We start from the raw sequence: 17,251 nt of genomic DNA, 5'->3' as shown, positions 1-17,251 counted from the left end.
ACCAACGTATAATAAAGCACAAAGTTTTATTGGGAGTATCCAAGGACGAGGAAACTATAACGAGGTATGCGAGGATGTCGCTGCATGCGTTGCCTGATCTTACTTTTGATGGTCTCCTAGGGAACATGCTGTTGATAGACACCTTGGTGCTTCTGGAAGCTGATGACAAAAGTAAGCTCTGACAAAGAGGGAGAAGGCCACTTCCCACGAGTCAACCAGAAAGTTCTCCGGCGTAGAGCAGGGTCCCAATGTAGACTTGCCATTGCAAAAGGAATATTCAAATGAGCGATACTTAGCTTTGACGATGGCGTATTTTTTCAGTTGCTGCTGCTCGATGGAACTTCATGGCGGTAAGACAGCGTAAGAAGGGGGAGAGAAGGAAAGAACAAACCAGCTGCAATCTCCTCTAAAAATGACTGGTTGAGCTCCGCACCTCCACACATGACACCTTCTGCAGCATTCTTGGTACCCTTCTTCCATCTTGGACTTGAGGAATACAACGAAAGGGAGGCGTTTTTACGCGTGTTTGTATATCGTGTGTGCTCTATAAAATGATTGTTATAGGGATACCCAATGTTCTCGAAAAGACGGCAATGATCTCAAACAAAAGAAAATTCGTGAATGTTTCAGTGACCAAAAGACCGCGTGGTGCAATGCTAATACATTTCTCACATCGAAAGGTTTCATTCATAAAGAAGAAATTAGGCTATCTTTATAGTAAAAGGTGAATCAAATGAAGGAGGCTGAAAGAAATAAGGGGGTGGATGGATGTATGTACCAAAGAAGACATGTATAATGGAAGAAGGGGTGGTGGGGGCCAAGATCTTAGAATTAGATCGGGTCTGACACATGGAAATGGGATGTTGATTACTGCAGGTATTCTTGTTTAGTGGGGGAGAGAGGCAAGTAGATGAATGAATCTACCATGCACAATAGCTAACTCCTCATTATTTACTAAGCTTACGGGGGTGTAAAAGAGGTATAGTATGCATTGTGCAGGATATAAACGCAGCAGCATGAAAAGGATTGTGTAACAACAAGCTGTGGTTGCTTGGAACCACGCCTAAAATGGAGCTCTAATACATCACCCCTTTTACGCACAACCCCACAGCATGGATTTTCCATGGATCGCGGCACTTGATCGATCCATGTATCTCCCTCTCTCTTTCTTCTTCTCATCCCAATTATGCCATTCTCGGAGTCAGGCAGCTCCATAGCAACTGACACTCCAAGCATATCAAGCTCGTGTCTTTTCGTAGGCGATCTCCACATTGCAGGATACCATTTCAAAACCACCTCAGCCACATACGAAGACAATGTAGCCCTCATTCACGGTTACAAGTAAATGACCCCAATCCACTTTATTGAAAGCACACACACACGATTGACATTGCTACTACGTCTACTCTTGCAGGATCGCCACGAAGCAATCGGTCATTGCCAAAGTATCGAGCCAGTCATTTCGTCTTGAACGAGAATTCTATGTCATGAAACGACTCTATCAATACGCGGATGGACCATCCCATGTGGGTGAGTGGTATACTATACGTTGATGGATGTCAACAATGATACATAGCACAATGGCTGACATGTGATCTTTTTACTAGTACGACCAGTGGAATACACTCAGCTACAGAATGGCTTGACAGCTGCCATTTACCTTGATGACAATACCAGCAGCAAATCGTTCCCAAGCCCACATGATCTCGGCGCATTTTTAAGATTTGCCATTCAATGCACAGACTGCCTCGATTACATTCACCGCCACCAGATTGTTCACGGCCAAGTGCGACTTGCTTCAATACGATTCTCCGACAACCGCGTCAAAATGTGGAACGTAGTTGGATCATCCAGCAATAAGGACATCTTGTTGACAAGCGAAGGATGGCGTAAAACGGTCAACAAGGATGATCTCCTCGTTTATATGAGTCCAGAACAAACAGGCCGCACCACCTATTGCCCCGATCATCGATCCGATATCTATTCTTTGGGCATCGTATTCTATGTATTATTGACAGGAGGGAGGCACCCATTCGAAGGAAGAGGTGCATTGGATATCTTGAATGGCATCTTGAGCCGTAAGATCACGCTGGTGCATGAATTACATCTTAACATACCCGAGGTGGTGGGACGCATTGTAGAAAAGATGACCCAAAAAGTGAGTATCATCATCTTGCATTCACATCATCAAATCATAGATTAACATGATGATACCATATACAGGCCCCTGATGATCGATATTCAAGTGCGCATGGTGTACGGGCAGATCTCAAAGAATGTCTTAAACGTCTTGAAGCTGCTGATGAGGTAAAGAAAAACTTTGTTTTGCTTGGCAACACGCATTGCTGATGCTATTTGTCATCATCATCATTATAGGATGGGATTACATCATTTCCGCTTGCACAGCATGATATTGCTTCTGTATTTACATTACCAAAAACGATCTACGGCCGAGAACCTGTCATTTCAGAGATGGCGTATATCATTGAACGATGCGCCGGCCTTTACAAACCACCACCACGATCATTATACAGCGCCAACAGCAGCAAATTGACAACCGAGACTGACAGCTTTAGTGATGCGGCATCATCAGATCGTGATAGTAGCAATGGACATCGATCAGCAATACATACGCCAAGCCATGTCAGTGGTTGGGATGGCAATAGTGATATTGCAAATACAAGCAATGGGAATACACGACGCATCAATCGAGTAGGCGCTACCATTGCTAGTGTATATGGACCTGGAGGAATCGGCAAATCTACTTTATTCACCGCAGTACAACCAACAGCACGACAGCATGGGTAAGCATCAAGGGAAAAAAAGGAAAGGAGACAAAAACAAGGGGGGCAGCCATAAATCTAACATGTGGGGCGCGTTGATGATAGTTATGTAGCATCGGCCAAGTTTGATTCAAGAAACAAGGTGCCCTATGGTGCAGTGATCAAAGCACTATCACAAATCTTGCAGCAGATTCTTTCAGAATGTGAAGAAGAGATGAAGCGATTTTATGATCATTTGAAAACAAGCTTGGGTGCCCAGTTCTTCAATGTCGAGTTACTTGCTGATTTCGTGCCTGAACTTAAACCGCTCCTGGAGAATAACAGTAATCGGGTCAATCCAAGGGAGGAAATCCAAATGGACAACAATGAAGCTCGTTTTCGTTTTCATAACCTTTACGTTGAGGTGTTTCGATCCATCACCCAATGGCGTATGACTACTTTGGTAAGGGGCTATCAAAGAACATCAGCAAACCAATGATCTTCTTGTCACTCACCTCATTATCATGATGATGATATGTAGTTCTTGGACGATTTACATCAAGCAGGTAAGGTGATCAACATTATCGTTATCATTGTGAGGAATAAGGGGGTTGGAGAAAGAACAAAGGCGTTTGACATTTGACCCTGCATACATTCATTCATTTAGATGATCCATCATTGGAGATTTTGCTTACATTGGTGACATCCAGGGTCAACATCCTTATCTTCGTCTCCTACCGTGATCAGGAAATGACCACAAAGCTTAGTCAACTCCTTGAAAATCCTTTTGCCAACGTGCATATGATTAAGGTTGGCCCACTTGACATGAACACAATCATCGACTTTGTGCTCGACACGCTACACCAACCACGCAACAATGTCGACCGTAGTAGAATTATACCCCTTGCCCAGGTGATTTTCGACCGCACCCATGGCAATGCATTTTACGCTGCTCAGCTGTTACGCACATTGGAACGAAAGCGACTCATTTTTTTCAACTGGGAAAAGAATGCATGGGATTACAACTTGCAAGAAATTCAAGAAGCAGATCTTTTCGAAAGCGACATGCGCGAATTGGATGTAACATTTATTGTTGCTCGGTTACGTGAACTACCTGCCAATGCACAACAAGTCCTCAAATTTGCATCCTTTGTGGGAGACACATTCTCGTGGACCACCGTCAAAAATTTGATGATGAGCTCAACCGATGATGAATGCGCAAGAGACAAGATGCAACGACCCAGCTTACATCGATCAGGCACCAGCGTATCATCCGTGGGCAGTGATCCCATCAGCGGATTGCAGACCGTTCTTCAAGAGGGATACATCATGCCAGTGGGTGGAGACGAATTCAAATGGAGCCATGATCGAATATCACAAGCTGCTGCTGAATTAGCTGATCCAAGTACACGAGACACAATCCATTTGAGTATTGCACAATGGTTAATGAATGGTAAGGACCTTGCAGCTTCCCATGTTGATGGAATGCTTATTCTACTTTATAGAACGTGAGATTGATTTGTTCTTGGTGGCTGATCACTTGCTTAAATCATCACACTTGCTTTTATCGCTGGACGACAAAAGGCCTTATCGTCATGTATTAATCGAAGCTGGCAACAAGGGAAATTCATCAGGTGCACATGATATGGCATTCAGTTATTACATGGCTGCTATCGATCTTGGTCAAACGCTGCCGGATGAATGGGATCGAACCAATGGTGGATACAATATCTCGTTGAATTTGCATGTGAATGCAGTGGCTCTCAGCTGGGCTGTGGGCAAATACGAGGACACCGAACGACTTTTAGACATCATCTTTGCACACGTAAAAGATCCACTCGATCGGCTACCAGCCTATCGTGTCCAAGCGCGATATTACTATGGGTGTCAGCTTCATCAAAAGGGACGAAGGACGTTATTTTCATGCCTTGAGGAATTGGGCGAGAACACACAGCTCGACTTTACTGATGAATGGCTTGAGGAGCAATACAACAACGTTCAAGACACAGTGGAAAGGTTGGGAAAAGAAGGCGTTCTTGACATTCCACTTTCCAAGGATCCTATGCTGGTCTCAAAGATGTATATCATGGAAGAGCTGTAAGTACCCAAGAACTATTAAATGGGATGATGGCTGACCACATTTATGTATACAGGTTAACAACGTCTTATTGGAGCGGTCACAAGCGTGAAATGTACTATTGGGCCATTCGCATCATCTCCATGTCACTTACTTATGGTCCTACGAATGGCTCATGCAATGCATGGATGTTTGCCGGTTTATGCTATTCGAACAATCTCAAAAAGTTTGCCTTTTCAGATGTAAGTTATCCTTCAATGATCAAAAAGGTCAACTCAATATTGATGGTATATATACTATTCTAGAAACTTGGTACTATTGGCATTGCACTTGCAGACAAGTATGGAAGCAACGGCGACAAAGGACGTGCATACAGTCTCTATCCAGCGTTTCTTATCTTATGGGGACATCATCATCGTGATGCGATCCAATGGTACCGGGATGGCATGAAGTTTTCATTCTCTGCTGGTGATCGTATCTATACATCATTCCACCAAATCCATATCGCCATTCTCATGTTTTGCCTCGGGTATCATATTGCTGATACGCTACGCTATGCCGAAGCATGCTTTGAAGACATCCACGCTTGGTCACAATCGATTGATATGAACAGCTTTGCCATGGTCATCGTTCGCGTGTGTAAGGCGCTCAATGGTCACACGTATACGGATACGCCCCAAGTGCTTGATGGAGATGATGGATTCAACGACGAGCATTTTTTGGCTGAGAGTTGTCGACAAAGCTCAAACCCTGAATTGGTGATGAATTGGTACGAGTCCTTCAAGATTATTCCTTTGGTGTTATATGGTCATCTTGACACCGCTATCGAGATGGGATACCGTTGCCTGGCAACCATCGAAGTGCATCCCAACCATCGTCACACACGCATGATGTTGTTTTACTTTTCATTGGCGTTGATGGAAAAGGTGCGAGAGGCAGCAACGCCTGAAGAAAAGCAGCCTTTGCTCAACCAAATTAAGGAAAACCAAGAATTGATCCATGAATGGGCCACACACAGCAGGATCAACTATGTCATGTATTGGACAACCATCGAAGCTGAATTGACTGCCGAGCATGATATACCCAAGGCTTGTCGATTGTATGAAAAGGCGATTGATGAAGCACGTGAAGGCTCGTGGTTGATGGAATTGTGCGTGATCCACGAATACGCAGGGGCTTTTTATCAGCGTATTGGCATGTACAATACCGCGGTGATGTATGTCAAAAAGGTAAAACCAATTTTGTCCAAGAGCCATTTCCAATGATGTATTGACTTGAATTGTAGGCTATCGATTTATACATGAGTCATGGGTCTTATGGCAAGGCGAGGCATGTGAGCACCAAGTTTTCGGATTTATTGGCTGAACGACTTGATGAACGACGAGAATTACACGACACGGGTGTCCAAACCGAACCATTGCCTTTCTTTACTACAGCAGCACAATCCTGGAGCACGTCATCAGATGAAAACAGCAATGGCAATAATAGTATTGCTGCCAATGAGCCGCTCGTAGCCGAATCCATCCCACACGTTACCACTGAGAAAACGCTCATGACATTGGATGTTGTAAGTATCTCTTATGGCAAACATGCCGACAATAGAGCTATGATACTTATTCATCTCTACAACGTAGATCGACATTGCTTCTATTCTCAAGAGCTCTCAGGTCATGTCATCCGAAGTGAAGTTCCAAAACTTGATGACATCCATGATGAAGATCATTCTCGAAAATTCGGGTGCAGATTGCGGCGCTATTGTTGTGCGCGATGATCAAGATGGCATTCGTGCCTATGGCAGCCAAGAGGACCCTGAAGTGGCATACTATGAACCACCCAAGAAGCTTTCAAGCAAACGTGAGCTGATATCGAGCCGCATTGTACATCACACATTACACAGCAAGCAGAGCATATTCATCCCCGATGTGGAAAAGGATCCAAGATTTGCTGTCGGGCCTTGGTATGAACGCACTGGGAGCAAGTCGGTCATTTGCATGCCTATCAACCATACCAATCGCACTGTTGGCTGTCTTTTTGTCGAAGGACCTGTCGGCATCTTTACGCAAAGGCACATCACTGTACTTAGTCTTTTATGTCAACAAATGGGTATCTCTATCACCAATGCCTCGCTTTTCACCTCTGCACAAAAGGCTACCATGGCTAAAATAAGGTAATAAGATCAATCTATAATAGCGTATGGCTCATACTAATCCATGTATGTAGATTGATCGAGATGCAAAAACGTGCCCTTGAAGAAGTCAAACGAAGCAAAGAAGAGGCTGACAGAGCTACACGACTACGAGAGATATTTTTAGCCAACATGAGCCACGAGATCCGAACACCGTTTTCTGGTTTCTATGGCATGATTTCCTTACTTGCAGATACCAAACTTGACAATGAGCAAATGGACTTGGTGCTCACTGCCAAATCTTCCTGTGAGGTGCTATTGCAGATCATTGATGATTTGCTCAACTTTTCCAAGCTTCAAGCTCGCAAAGTATCATTGGATCTTGCCCCTGTCGTGGTCGAGGACTTGGTAGCCGATGTTATTGAGATGCTTATCGTTATGGCACTACAAAAGCAGATCAATGTGACATATACCATTGAAAAGGACGTGCCACCGGTTGTCATGGCCGATTCGAATCGCCTGAAACAGTAAGTGTGTCCGCATAAAATTGGAATAGCATCAAAACTCACGCATTTGTAGGATCGTTATCAATTTATTGGGCAATGCCATCAAGGTAATGTATCATGCATAGGATATTATTGCGTTTGGCTCACTCTCTTTTTTGATGTAGTTCACGCACGAGGGTGAAATATGGATTCGATGCTCGGTTGATAAAGAAAGACAAGCTAAATGCGGGCCCAATGATGCTGCTTTGCTATTTGAAGTGGTTGACACTGGTATTGGCATCAGCAATGAGCAACGCAAGGTCCTCTTTGTTCCCTTTTCACAAGTGGATGGTAGTACGACGTAAGTTTTCATTACACATGGTCTTCATCATTCTTTTGCTTACAATCATGCACGTTACGTAGACGTAAATACGGTGGTACAGGTCTCGGATTATCCATTTGTCTTCAGCTGGTTGAGTTGATGTCGGACACTATTGACGTGACGAGCACACCTGGTGCTGGATCCAATTTCCACTTTACTATTACAACCACGCGAGTTCCTCAGCAAGAAGCGCAACATGCCAAGGTTATTGCCTCACAGCTTATGGCATGGAGGGGTAAACGATTGCTCGTAGCGTCGAAATTCAAGTCGACAGTGACCATGGTGCAACACTTGTTACCTGAAGTGAACGTGGACGGCGTATGGGATGTCGACAAACTACCAACAATCCAAGCAAATGATTATCCCGTTGTCATTGTCGGTCATTTTCTCAAACCATGCAAGCAGCTGGACGATCTCTTGGCCCGTGCAAACAATGTCATTATGCTTCATTATCCTAGCAGCAGCAATAGCAACAACAATGGCACGATGAAACATCGAATAGGGCCCAACCCTACTATTGGTGAAATTGAAGCTGAAAGACGACAAGAAAAGACGTCATCCAGTATGGTGCGTATGGCAGTTCCTATCCGTCGACATAAACTTTTGAGAGCCATGTGTAGTTTAGTGCAACAACAACAGCAGCAGCAGTCGCCCACACCGTTACCAACACCACAAGCAGCCAAACAGCCTTCCACAATGGTCACTGATGAAGAAAAAGCACGATTTAGTAAAATGCATGTACTTGCAGCTGAAGGTAAAAGTAATGGATGATGCATCTTAGTCATATGCTCACATGCATGATATAGACAATCCAGTTGCACAAAAAGTGTTGTACAAGCAATTGACACGTCTCGGATTTCAAGTTCAATGTGCCAACAATGGTCTCGAAGCCATCGATGCATGGGTCAATCATCCACCTGGGTATTTCAAGCTGGGATTCTTTGATCATCACATGCCAAAAGTAAGTCCACCACCAGCAATCCATGATTTGAGCCAATGTATTGAATGGGGGATTTTATTAGTGTGATGGCGTGGAAGCAACTCGCAGGATACGGCGGATGGAAACAGAACAATGCGTAGAAAAACGATTCCCCATTGTGGCCTTGACTGCTGACATTCAAGAAAGTGCTCGTAATATTTCTCTCGAAGTTGGCATGGATGGTTACCTGACAAAGCCATTCAACACCAAGAATTTACTCGAAACATTGCGTCGCTTTTGCATCGAAGAAGATTCATTATAGATACCACACACAACCATTGCCATAGATACTTGTTTTAGTTTTACAGTAATAGATTAGATTTCCTCCTCTTTATTTGGATAACGCTTGATGTGGGATGGAAATGGGGAAAATTAGCCGTGAATGAAAAATCAGGTGACAAAAAAACATCATCATCATATCCGCCCATGAAAAAGTATGCGCGACTTTTGCGGTTTATTTGCATTGAGGATGTTGAACAAAGAGAGATAAAGGGATTCCCACTTTTTCTTCTTTCGATGATCTTCTAATCAAGTGTGTGCGTGATAAAGAGGCGAGGTGTTTAACCGGCCTTGTGGCTAAAAGAAGAAACGAAAAAAGAAGCACCATAAGCATTCTATCCTTCACACATACTCGTTTTCTCCATATCCAATGTTCCATTTTCCAAAGAAGCCATGATACTTACAATTGCCAGGCGGCACCTAAAGAGCAAAACAAAAAACGAACGATGGGTCAGTCAAAGGACTATATGATCCAGCGAAGATAGAGTTTACATACCAAGGAAAGGAGCACCGAAACCAAGACCAAGGAAGAGGGTCATCTTGATGGCAAGACCAACACGGTTGGTAGTCTTGAAGGGAATGTTCTAGTATAGGTGATTCGCGTGCAATGTTGAGTTGAATGGGGGGCCTTCGAATGGTATTGAGCATGATGCGACTAAAGTACCTGGCCGTTGGTGTTCTCAAAGTGGTAGAGATCAGAGCGCATAACCTGGCGAGTGGCAACGCGGGAGCGCATGGCAGAACGGGCGAGCATGTTGGAGATCATGGTTGAATGTGAGATAAGAAGGGAAGCGTCTTAAAATTTGGTGCGGTAAACAAAATAAACGGGTGTGAGGGAATCGGGCAAGTCGATGACGTGGTACTGGTCTCCTAATCACCCCGCCATCCAAATCCCACTTATTGTAAATCCATGCATAAATTGACTTGATAGAATTGGGATTGTAGGCACACAACATCATCCATCAGCTGCTTTAAATCTACATTACAAAGTGGTGTCAACCTTATATGGATCGTGTTGGTGACATGACACTGTGACGAGGGTGTCCTTTTACAATACAGATCTCTACTTCCTAAGAAGGTGAAGGAGGCATGTGGTCAATTCGTGTCTGGTACCATACCCATTATCTTTCTACGAATCCATCAAATCTACCATGAACTGAGAAAGCCAAGCAATTACTTATCGCAACGTTACTTGGAGCAAAAAACCGGCCAAGTCAAGTCGTAGACATAGTGCAAGAGAGCGATTTGGCAGCTATGATTAAGGCTAAGGACGTCTATAATTCCACTATCAAGTATTTCTCAACAAGCATCGTTTAGGGTGAATTACAAGAAGTCGTGGATATGATGCGCGCTCTTGGTTTCATCGTGCGATATGAATTACAGCAACCAGAAAACAGCCTATTGAAGTCCATTCTAGTCACCCACCCCAAATCCATAGAACCAAAGTCGTGATATTGGATGTAACATACAAAAGCAACGTATGCAAGATGCCATTTCTGAATGTAGTTTGGGTTAGCAACCTTGCATGAGAATACAAGAGCAAGAGCCTCGTTGCAGTTGCTTCCGTATCAGATGAAAGAACAACTTCGTATGAATGGGTGCTGCTGTCATGATCATCATTCGGACCATTGTGGATGCTTTGTTCGCATATTTTATTGATGTCTCATTCTTGCCATTCCTCTCCTTTGTATAAATAAATTCAGATTCAATAAACCCCAGTCTGATTATCTTGTACTCTCAATCCTTGCGTAGTCTTAGCCCTTGATATCTTGCTCATTTGATCTTTGTCCTTCCCTTGCCGCTTGGCACGTGATCTTGCACAGATGTGCTGTGATCATGTACCTAATGGCCATCCTTCTGTTATAGTCTAGCTCTTATCATTGCTGCAGCTATTGTCCATACCTTTGTTCCTTGCCCTTGTTCCTTGTTCTTGTTAACTTGTTCTTGATCCTTGTTACCTTGTCTTGGTATCTCAATCTTGTTATCATCCTTGTTTCTTTGGACTGCTCCTGAAATCAGCCTTGCTTGCATAGCAGCCATCACAGCTGCAAACATTACTTGGCACTGTGCAAGGGATGGAATCGCAAGGGCCAGCAATCTTTGTATCGGATGATGATCACACCTTGAGTAGTGCTTTGCATAAAATAGCACCAGACAAACCACACGTATTATGCGCTTTGCACATTATGAAAAACTTCGTGGCTAAACTGGGAAAGACATTTGCGGCTGAAAGCAAGGAATACAAGGAATATGAAAGAGCCGTCAAAGCCATGATTTGGTCACGAGATGAGAAGGGGTTTGAAGGCGGTGCCGACAGCTATAGAAAAGTCATTAAAGGGACAACCAAAGAAGCAGAGCTTCTAACGTACATGACAAAGTATGTATCGGTACAATCATAAAACCATTAAACTCGTATTGATGATCCTTGCATTACAGGGTATTGTCGTGTCCCAAAAATGGGGTGGTCCTTGGGTCGAGAAACTTGCACATTTTGGTGCACGTACAACACAACGAGTAGAAGGTGCTCGCTGGCAGCTGAAGAGGATATTGAACACTCCTGGAAAGCTATCACAATTATTCAAATCATATCATCTTTATCTAAAAAGCATTGGTTCCATATCCCATTTCGCTATACGCATGATAACGACAGAGTTCATCGAAGCACGTGGCACAGCCGATAGTGAGATTGTGGATGATTGCACATGCGAGACTCGAGTCAATTACCGGTTGCCATGCCAACACATTTCACGTATGAAAACATCGAAAGGCCTATCTCAGCTAGTGATTGATCCAGATGCATTGGATCTTCGCTGGCATTTGAGAATATTTGACAGTAGGTGTTCCCTATTATTAACGCTCATGGTTATATATTCATACAAACTCATGCTTGAAATATAGAAACGGTCATGGTTAAGCCTATAGCTGATACTGTCAATGGTAGTTAATATAACAATCACCATCCATTTTTATTACTCCATCTATGCAATACCATTATGTAATCCATAAGTACATATGCAATGAGCGGATAAGCTAGCAAAGTCCAGGTGCAGTAATAAACAATCCTTTATTTCCTCTATGCAGCTATAGCTACCTACGTTGCCATCATCGTCGCCTTCCTCGTCCGTCATCATACGTAGTCGCAGTCCTACTCATGCTCCTACATAGTCTTCATCACAAACATCCAAAAGGGCACAAAATGGAAAAGAATGGGATCTTGCATGCCTCCTTGCAGATGTCAACGAGATATGGGGTATGATCAAGCACCATCATCTTGGCAAGAGAAAGGGAAACCATGCTTGCTTGTGTCGTTGCCATTATCTCCATTGCCGTGGATCTCATTGTCGTTATCGTCATTGTTGTGTATCTCGTTGTCGCTATCATTTTCATTGTCGTGGATTTCGTTGTCGTTATCATCGTAATAATCGCCGTCTCTAAAAATAAAACAGCCAAGTTAGACTATCTGATACCGGAATAATGTCGATTTGGTATACCTTAGGCGATCCTCTCTAAGAAACCAAATCACCCCATATGAGCAACGTCTGCCGATCCCTTGTTCTTGAGAAAGCACTGCACGAATCATACAAGGCCAGTTCGATTCATGGCAAGGAAGGACATCACTTACGTAGAGTCCAGGCTCATCGTTGTCCTCATTCATCCTCTCCAAAGAAAGAATGATCCCCAATCCAATCCTTCCAATCATTTCCCGCCTCATGAAATAAAATCCTCGAAGGGAAAGAACGAGCCTATCACGAGAAGAGCCTGTTGGTTCCAACACATTCACAAGCTGTTGCAAATCTCCTTTTACCTCAACACGGTGACCATGCTCTTCCAAAAACCCATCGTCATCGACCCATCAACTCAAACGCAGGCCTATAGAGCCCTGGACGCGTTCCAAGAAGCTTTTCCAGCACACTTGGCTAGTGCAGAGCGACGCAGCAGCCACTTGATACAGGCTGGGACTTGAACCCAAAGAGATGATGATGATGCCCCTAGTTGCATTGCCTGACCAAAGAAACCTATTGAATTCATTATTAGCACACACATACAATAAACGCCCCTTTTCATTGTTTGTTTCATTACACTTGCCTTTTCCATATACACAAAAACCCCTTTGTTGTTGGTTCCTGGAAACCGAAAACCATGGTGTAGTATAGTTGAGCCGAAACAAAACGCCAAACGAGCCAACGTCGTGAAACCAAACTTGCCCTCTACACAAGCTAACGCGTCAACGGAACAAGTTACGCTGCAGCATTGGACTTTGAATGTACCTGTTGACACCAAGCATAGAGCGGGAATAGCAACGAACAAAAGGAAGCAACGGTATCGCCATGGCTACCACGTTCCATTCCTCAGCATTTGGACACACTCCCTGACAATGCATGTTCAGAACTACATTGACACCTCTAGCCAACAAGAGCACTTTTTTATAATACAATTACCTTGATCGAGATGTCGCGAATGGAATAAGGAAAGGTGGGAGAAAAAGAAGAGAAGCGTTGTCAAGTGGTGGAGCTGTTGTCCCCCAAGTTTAAATCCCCCTACTGCTATTACATTGAGCCCACTCAATGACCCCACACACACCATCCACCCATCGTCATCATCACCCTCACGATAAACAATAGGTACACGTAAATAAAAGAAATGATGATCCTCACGTATAGCAAAAGGGTGTGTGCCATTTTACACTTTACATGATAATGATGATCCAACAACAGCCATTGCCATTACTACCAGGTTACCTCGAATCAAGAAAGTTAAATGATGGGAATGATGGGATGGAGCAGGGCAATCGATCGTATGCATTGGTTTGGGCAACAAAGGTGAATGGGAGGAATGGGCTATTAGCCGGCAGTTTACAAATAACTTACCAATTTGATTCTTCTGATATTGGATGATGTTTCTGTGTTTGAGCGTTTTTCAGTCAAAACTCATCGGATCAAGAAAGTTGAATGATGGGCATGCTAGGCTGGAGCAGGACAATCGTTCGTATGCATTGGATTGGACAACAATGGAGAATGGGAGGACTAAGGTTATTAGCTGGCATTTTGAACTATTCCTAAATAGTGTACAAGAATCATGCATCGCCTGTGCTGAATGACTCAAGTTACACAAACACGCCCTCTGCATCTTTTGCTCTATTATAGTCATACTACTTTACATTAAACAAAGACCACTTCTCATATAGCATCACCCTTACAGCATATGTAAAACATAAAGGTGCCTGTATATCCAAACTTTACAATCAAACGTGAGCTCTTTAATAGATCAACGTGCTTGTCGGGGTCAAAGGAATCTTGTGTCAAAGTATGAAGTTCATCGTGGCCAATCCCAGATTTCGCAATGTCGCCACCAGCCAAACAGGATCTGGGGGTCGACCTCTTCGACGACGACGACCAAAAAATATTTTTTGGGCTGTTTGCGACATTGAACGTGAAACTTTCACACAAGGTGCTGTTGGCCAAGTCGAGCCCATTGCTCTAATAAAAACCCCACGTTTCATTGTAAAGTTTGGAGATACAGGCGTCTTTATGTTTTACCTATGCTGTAAGCGTGATGCTATATGAGAAGTGGACTTTGTTATCGTTAATCGCTCACTCATGCTAGAGCCAAAGATGCAGAAGGACTTCTTGGTGTAACACAGCCAAAATTCAGCGCCTGTGGATAATGCATGATACTTGTGCACCATTCAGGAACAGTTCATTAAATGCCAGCTAATAGCGCCTTTCTCTCATTCACCTTTGTTGCCCAATCCAATGCATGTGAACGATTGTCCTGCTCCAGCCCAGCATGCCCATCATTAAACTTTCTTGATCCGAGGGGATTTGACTGAAAAACGCTCAAGCACAGAAGTATCGTCCAATATGAGAAAAATCATTTTGCAAAGTTATTTGTAAACTGCCAGCTAATAGCCCATTCCTCCCATTCACCTTTGTTGCCCAAAACAATGCATGTGAACGATTGTCCTGCTCCAGCCCATCATGTCCATCCTTCAACTTCCTTGATCCGAGAGGTTTTGACTAACAAACGCTCAAACACAGGAAGTATCATCCAACGTCTGACTAACTCATTTTAATTTCCACTTCTTCCACTCGCAGCTTCTTGCCTCTTTCTCCCATTCTCAACTGTTGCCCCATTCAAGTATACAAGTACCACCTGCAAACGATTGTCCTGCTTTAACCCACCATGCCAATCGGACAATTGTCTTGATCCGATTGTCTTTGACTGAATGGCAAGTCCATGACATGTACACAGCCTTCTTGCACTCTACTACAACACACGCTTTTTCCATATTCCTCTGCCCCAACTAAAAGTCGACAGCGTTCATTCAAGCAGCTGCCATGTACTCCATTGTCTCATACAGCGTTCTCAACCTTGTCACTCTACTACAACACACGCTCTTGCACACTCCTCTGCCGCCACACAACGTAACAGCAGCTGCTATCAGCAAAAGTCTTTACTCCATTGTCTCAAGTTACCGGCAGCAACTTGCCTTACATCCTTTTTTACGTGAGCAGCAGATAGCTTTATTAACACATATCAACTTGCTTTAATACATATGAATTTCTATGGATATGGCTCTGGGTATTGGCTGGTACATGGGATGGAAGGATCACAAAAGAAAGATATACAAATGGGCCTATACACAATATGTGGTTTGCTACAATGCATTGTGGGTAGCATCCATGGACGTCTTACGCTTCTTGTCACTGGCAATGGAAGGTGTACCGGTTGTCGTTACCCAGTTGGCAATGCTCATTGATGGATTGATCATGGAAAACAATGCCGTTTGCGTTTGTTGGGACAAGACAATTGTTGCAACGATGATCCATTAGTCGATTTTTGTTGATAGCAATCATTGAAAAGCAACGTGATGGTTTATGGTTGTTGAAGCACTCGTTGCAGCAATTTGGTGGAGCGTTCTGGGTATCAAGGGCAACGAGTAAAGCAAGGGAGTAAAATTTGAGAATCATCATCTCCATATGAAATGGATCTTGAACCAGTTTCCATGCCAACTTCCCCGCTGAACTTGCTTCATTGATATTTTAGCGTTATACACCACTTGTAGAATTGGTGTCAACTGGTATATGAAACGTTCCGAATTAAGTTGGGTATTTGAGCCATCTTCCCAGTCTGCTCACACGACATACATCTCCTTGGAGTAAATCCATGATAAGGTGATCCATTTGTAGACCTGATTTAGCTGTTAGATTGTCATTGTCAATACAACCTTCTTGAGGAATTATTACCTGAAAACACCAGTGCATGGTTAACAAGTTCACAAAACATGTCTTTAAGGGCTTTAGGGCACACGATGCCAGCCTCGAGCAGCGTCTTGCTGTTTTGTGTACCCGTTGTACGCCCTGCTTCGGCCGTCCCATACTCTTGCAAATCGTTAGAGAATAACGTATTCGCCTTGCTCCCAGCCCTTTTACGATCCATTGGCAACACTACTTTAGGACATCGAGCTTGGCTCATATGGTTGGGACTTGTTTCACTAGATCGTTTACTCCTATATGATGTTGCATAAGTGTGAGCACCTACAAGAGACATAACAGCCTACGTTGTTACACTTACCACGGAACGACCATCTCATGTCCTTATGCCGCCTTCAAAAGGGTCCCAAATTTCCCATCAGACTGGGGTTGCCTTTTGCTGACAAATGTACAAGGCGTCTTTTAATAACATGTATCCATATAAATGAGAGTTATACCTACCACAAAGGTCCATCAAGGAACACATTCAAATGACATTAGGCACCAATGAAGTCACCAAGAGGTAAAGCAATGAAGTGAGCTACATAATAGATGATGAATGCATGAATACCTTCATTTTGTGGATCGCATAAAGACCATCCTTGGGACTTACCAAAGGCCATTGATGATGGTATGAATACAAGTAGAAAGAAAGGGCGTGTGATATTGTTGGTGACAACAGCCTTGTTTATATATGAGTGGGCGTGAGAATTGCTGCCATGATGGATCGAACTGATAAAGTGGTCAAGCATCTTGGTATACATACCGAGCCGAAATGATGGAAATCAACGACTGATGAATCGGCATGCCGTTGATGCAACTGAAGATTGGTGTTGCACATTAATCAGTAGTAGTTGATCACATTCATGCACAGCATTTGATACATAGTGCACATGTGCTTTTTTTATT

General features: G+C 43.5%; 4 protein-coding genes across 4 annotated transcripts; 2 read left to right on the top strand and 2 right to left on the bottom strand.

The window, feature by feature from the left end:
• Positions 1-1,186: 1,186 nt before the first annotated feature.
• O0I10_010811 (uncharacterized protein) lies at positions 1,187-9,072 on the top strand (the record flags this gene model as incomplete). The annotated part of the gene is made up of 19 exons (XM_058490785.1): positions 1,187-1,341; positions 1,415-1,530; positions 1,608-2,158; positions 2,224-2,307; positions 2,377-2,804; positions 2,889-3,225; positions 3,304-3,328; positions 3,430-4,215; positions 4,268-4,859; positions 4,916-5,081; positions 5,145-6,068; positions 6,125-6,406; positions 6,474-7,006; positions 7,060-7,491; positions 7,544-7,577; positions 7,635-7,810; positions 7,873-8,585; positions 8,638-8,792; positions 8,854-9,072. The coding sequence occupies 19 exons, from the start codon at positions 1,187-1,189 to the stop codon at positions 9,070-9,072; spliced, it is 6,708 nt and encodes a 2,235-aa protein (XP_058338485.1).
• Positions 9,073-9,489: 417 nt separating this feature from the next.
• O0I10_010810 (uncharacterized protein) lies at positions 9,490-9,855 on the bottom strand (the record flags this gene model as incomplete). The annotated part of the gene is made up of 3 exons (XM_058490784.1): positions 9,490-9,509; positions 9,586-9,673; positions 9,754-9,855. 3 exons carry the CDS (start codon positions 9,853-9,855, stop codon positions 9,490-9,492), a joined length of 210 nt encoding a protein of 69 aa, XP_058338484.1.
• Positions 9,856-11,275: 1,420 nt separating this feature from the next.
• On the top strand, positions 11,276-12,034 carry O0I10_010809 (uncharacterized protein; the record flags this gene model as incomplete). The annotated part of the gene is made up of 3 exons (XM_058490783.1): positions 11,276-11,476; positions 11,526-11,922; positions 11,988-12,034. 3 exons carry the CDS (start codon positions 11,276-11,278, stop codon positions 12,032-12,034), a joined length of 645 nt encoding a protein of 214 aa, XP_058338483.1.
• Positions 12,035-16,189: 4,155 nt separating this feature from the next.
• O0I10_010808 (uncharacterized protein) lies at positions 16,190-16,640 on the bottom strand (the record flags this gene model as incomplete). The annotated part of the gene is made up of 2 exons (XM_058490782.1): positions 16,190-16,281; positions 16,337-16,640. 2 exons carry the CDS (start codon positions 16,638-16,640, stop codon positions 16,190-16,192), a joined length of 396 nt encoding a protein of 131 aa, XP_058338482.1.
• Between the last annotated feature and the right edge of the window lie 611 nt (positions 16,641-17,251).

Source organism: Lichtheimia ornata (assembly GCF_029851405.1).
Source record: "Lichtheimia ornata isolate CBS 291.66 chromosome Unknown scaffold00076, whole genome shotgun sequence".
NCBI classification, from domain to species: Eukaryota; Fungi; Mucoromycota; class Mucoromycetes; order Mucorales; family Lichtheimiaceae; genus Lichtheimia; species Lichtheimia ornata.
This window is presented reverse-complemented; position numbering and strand designations above follow the sequence as displayed.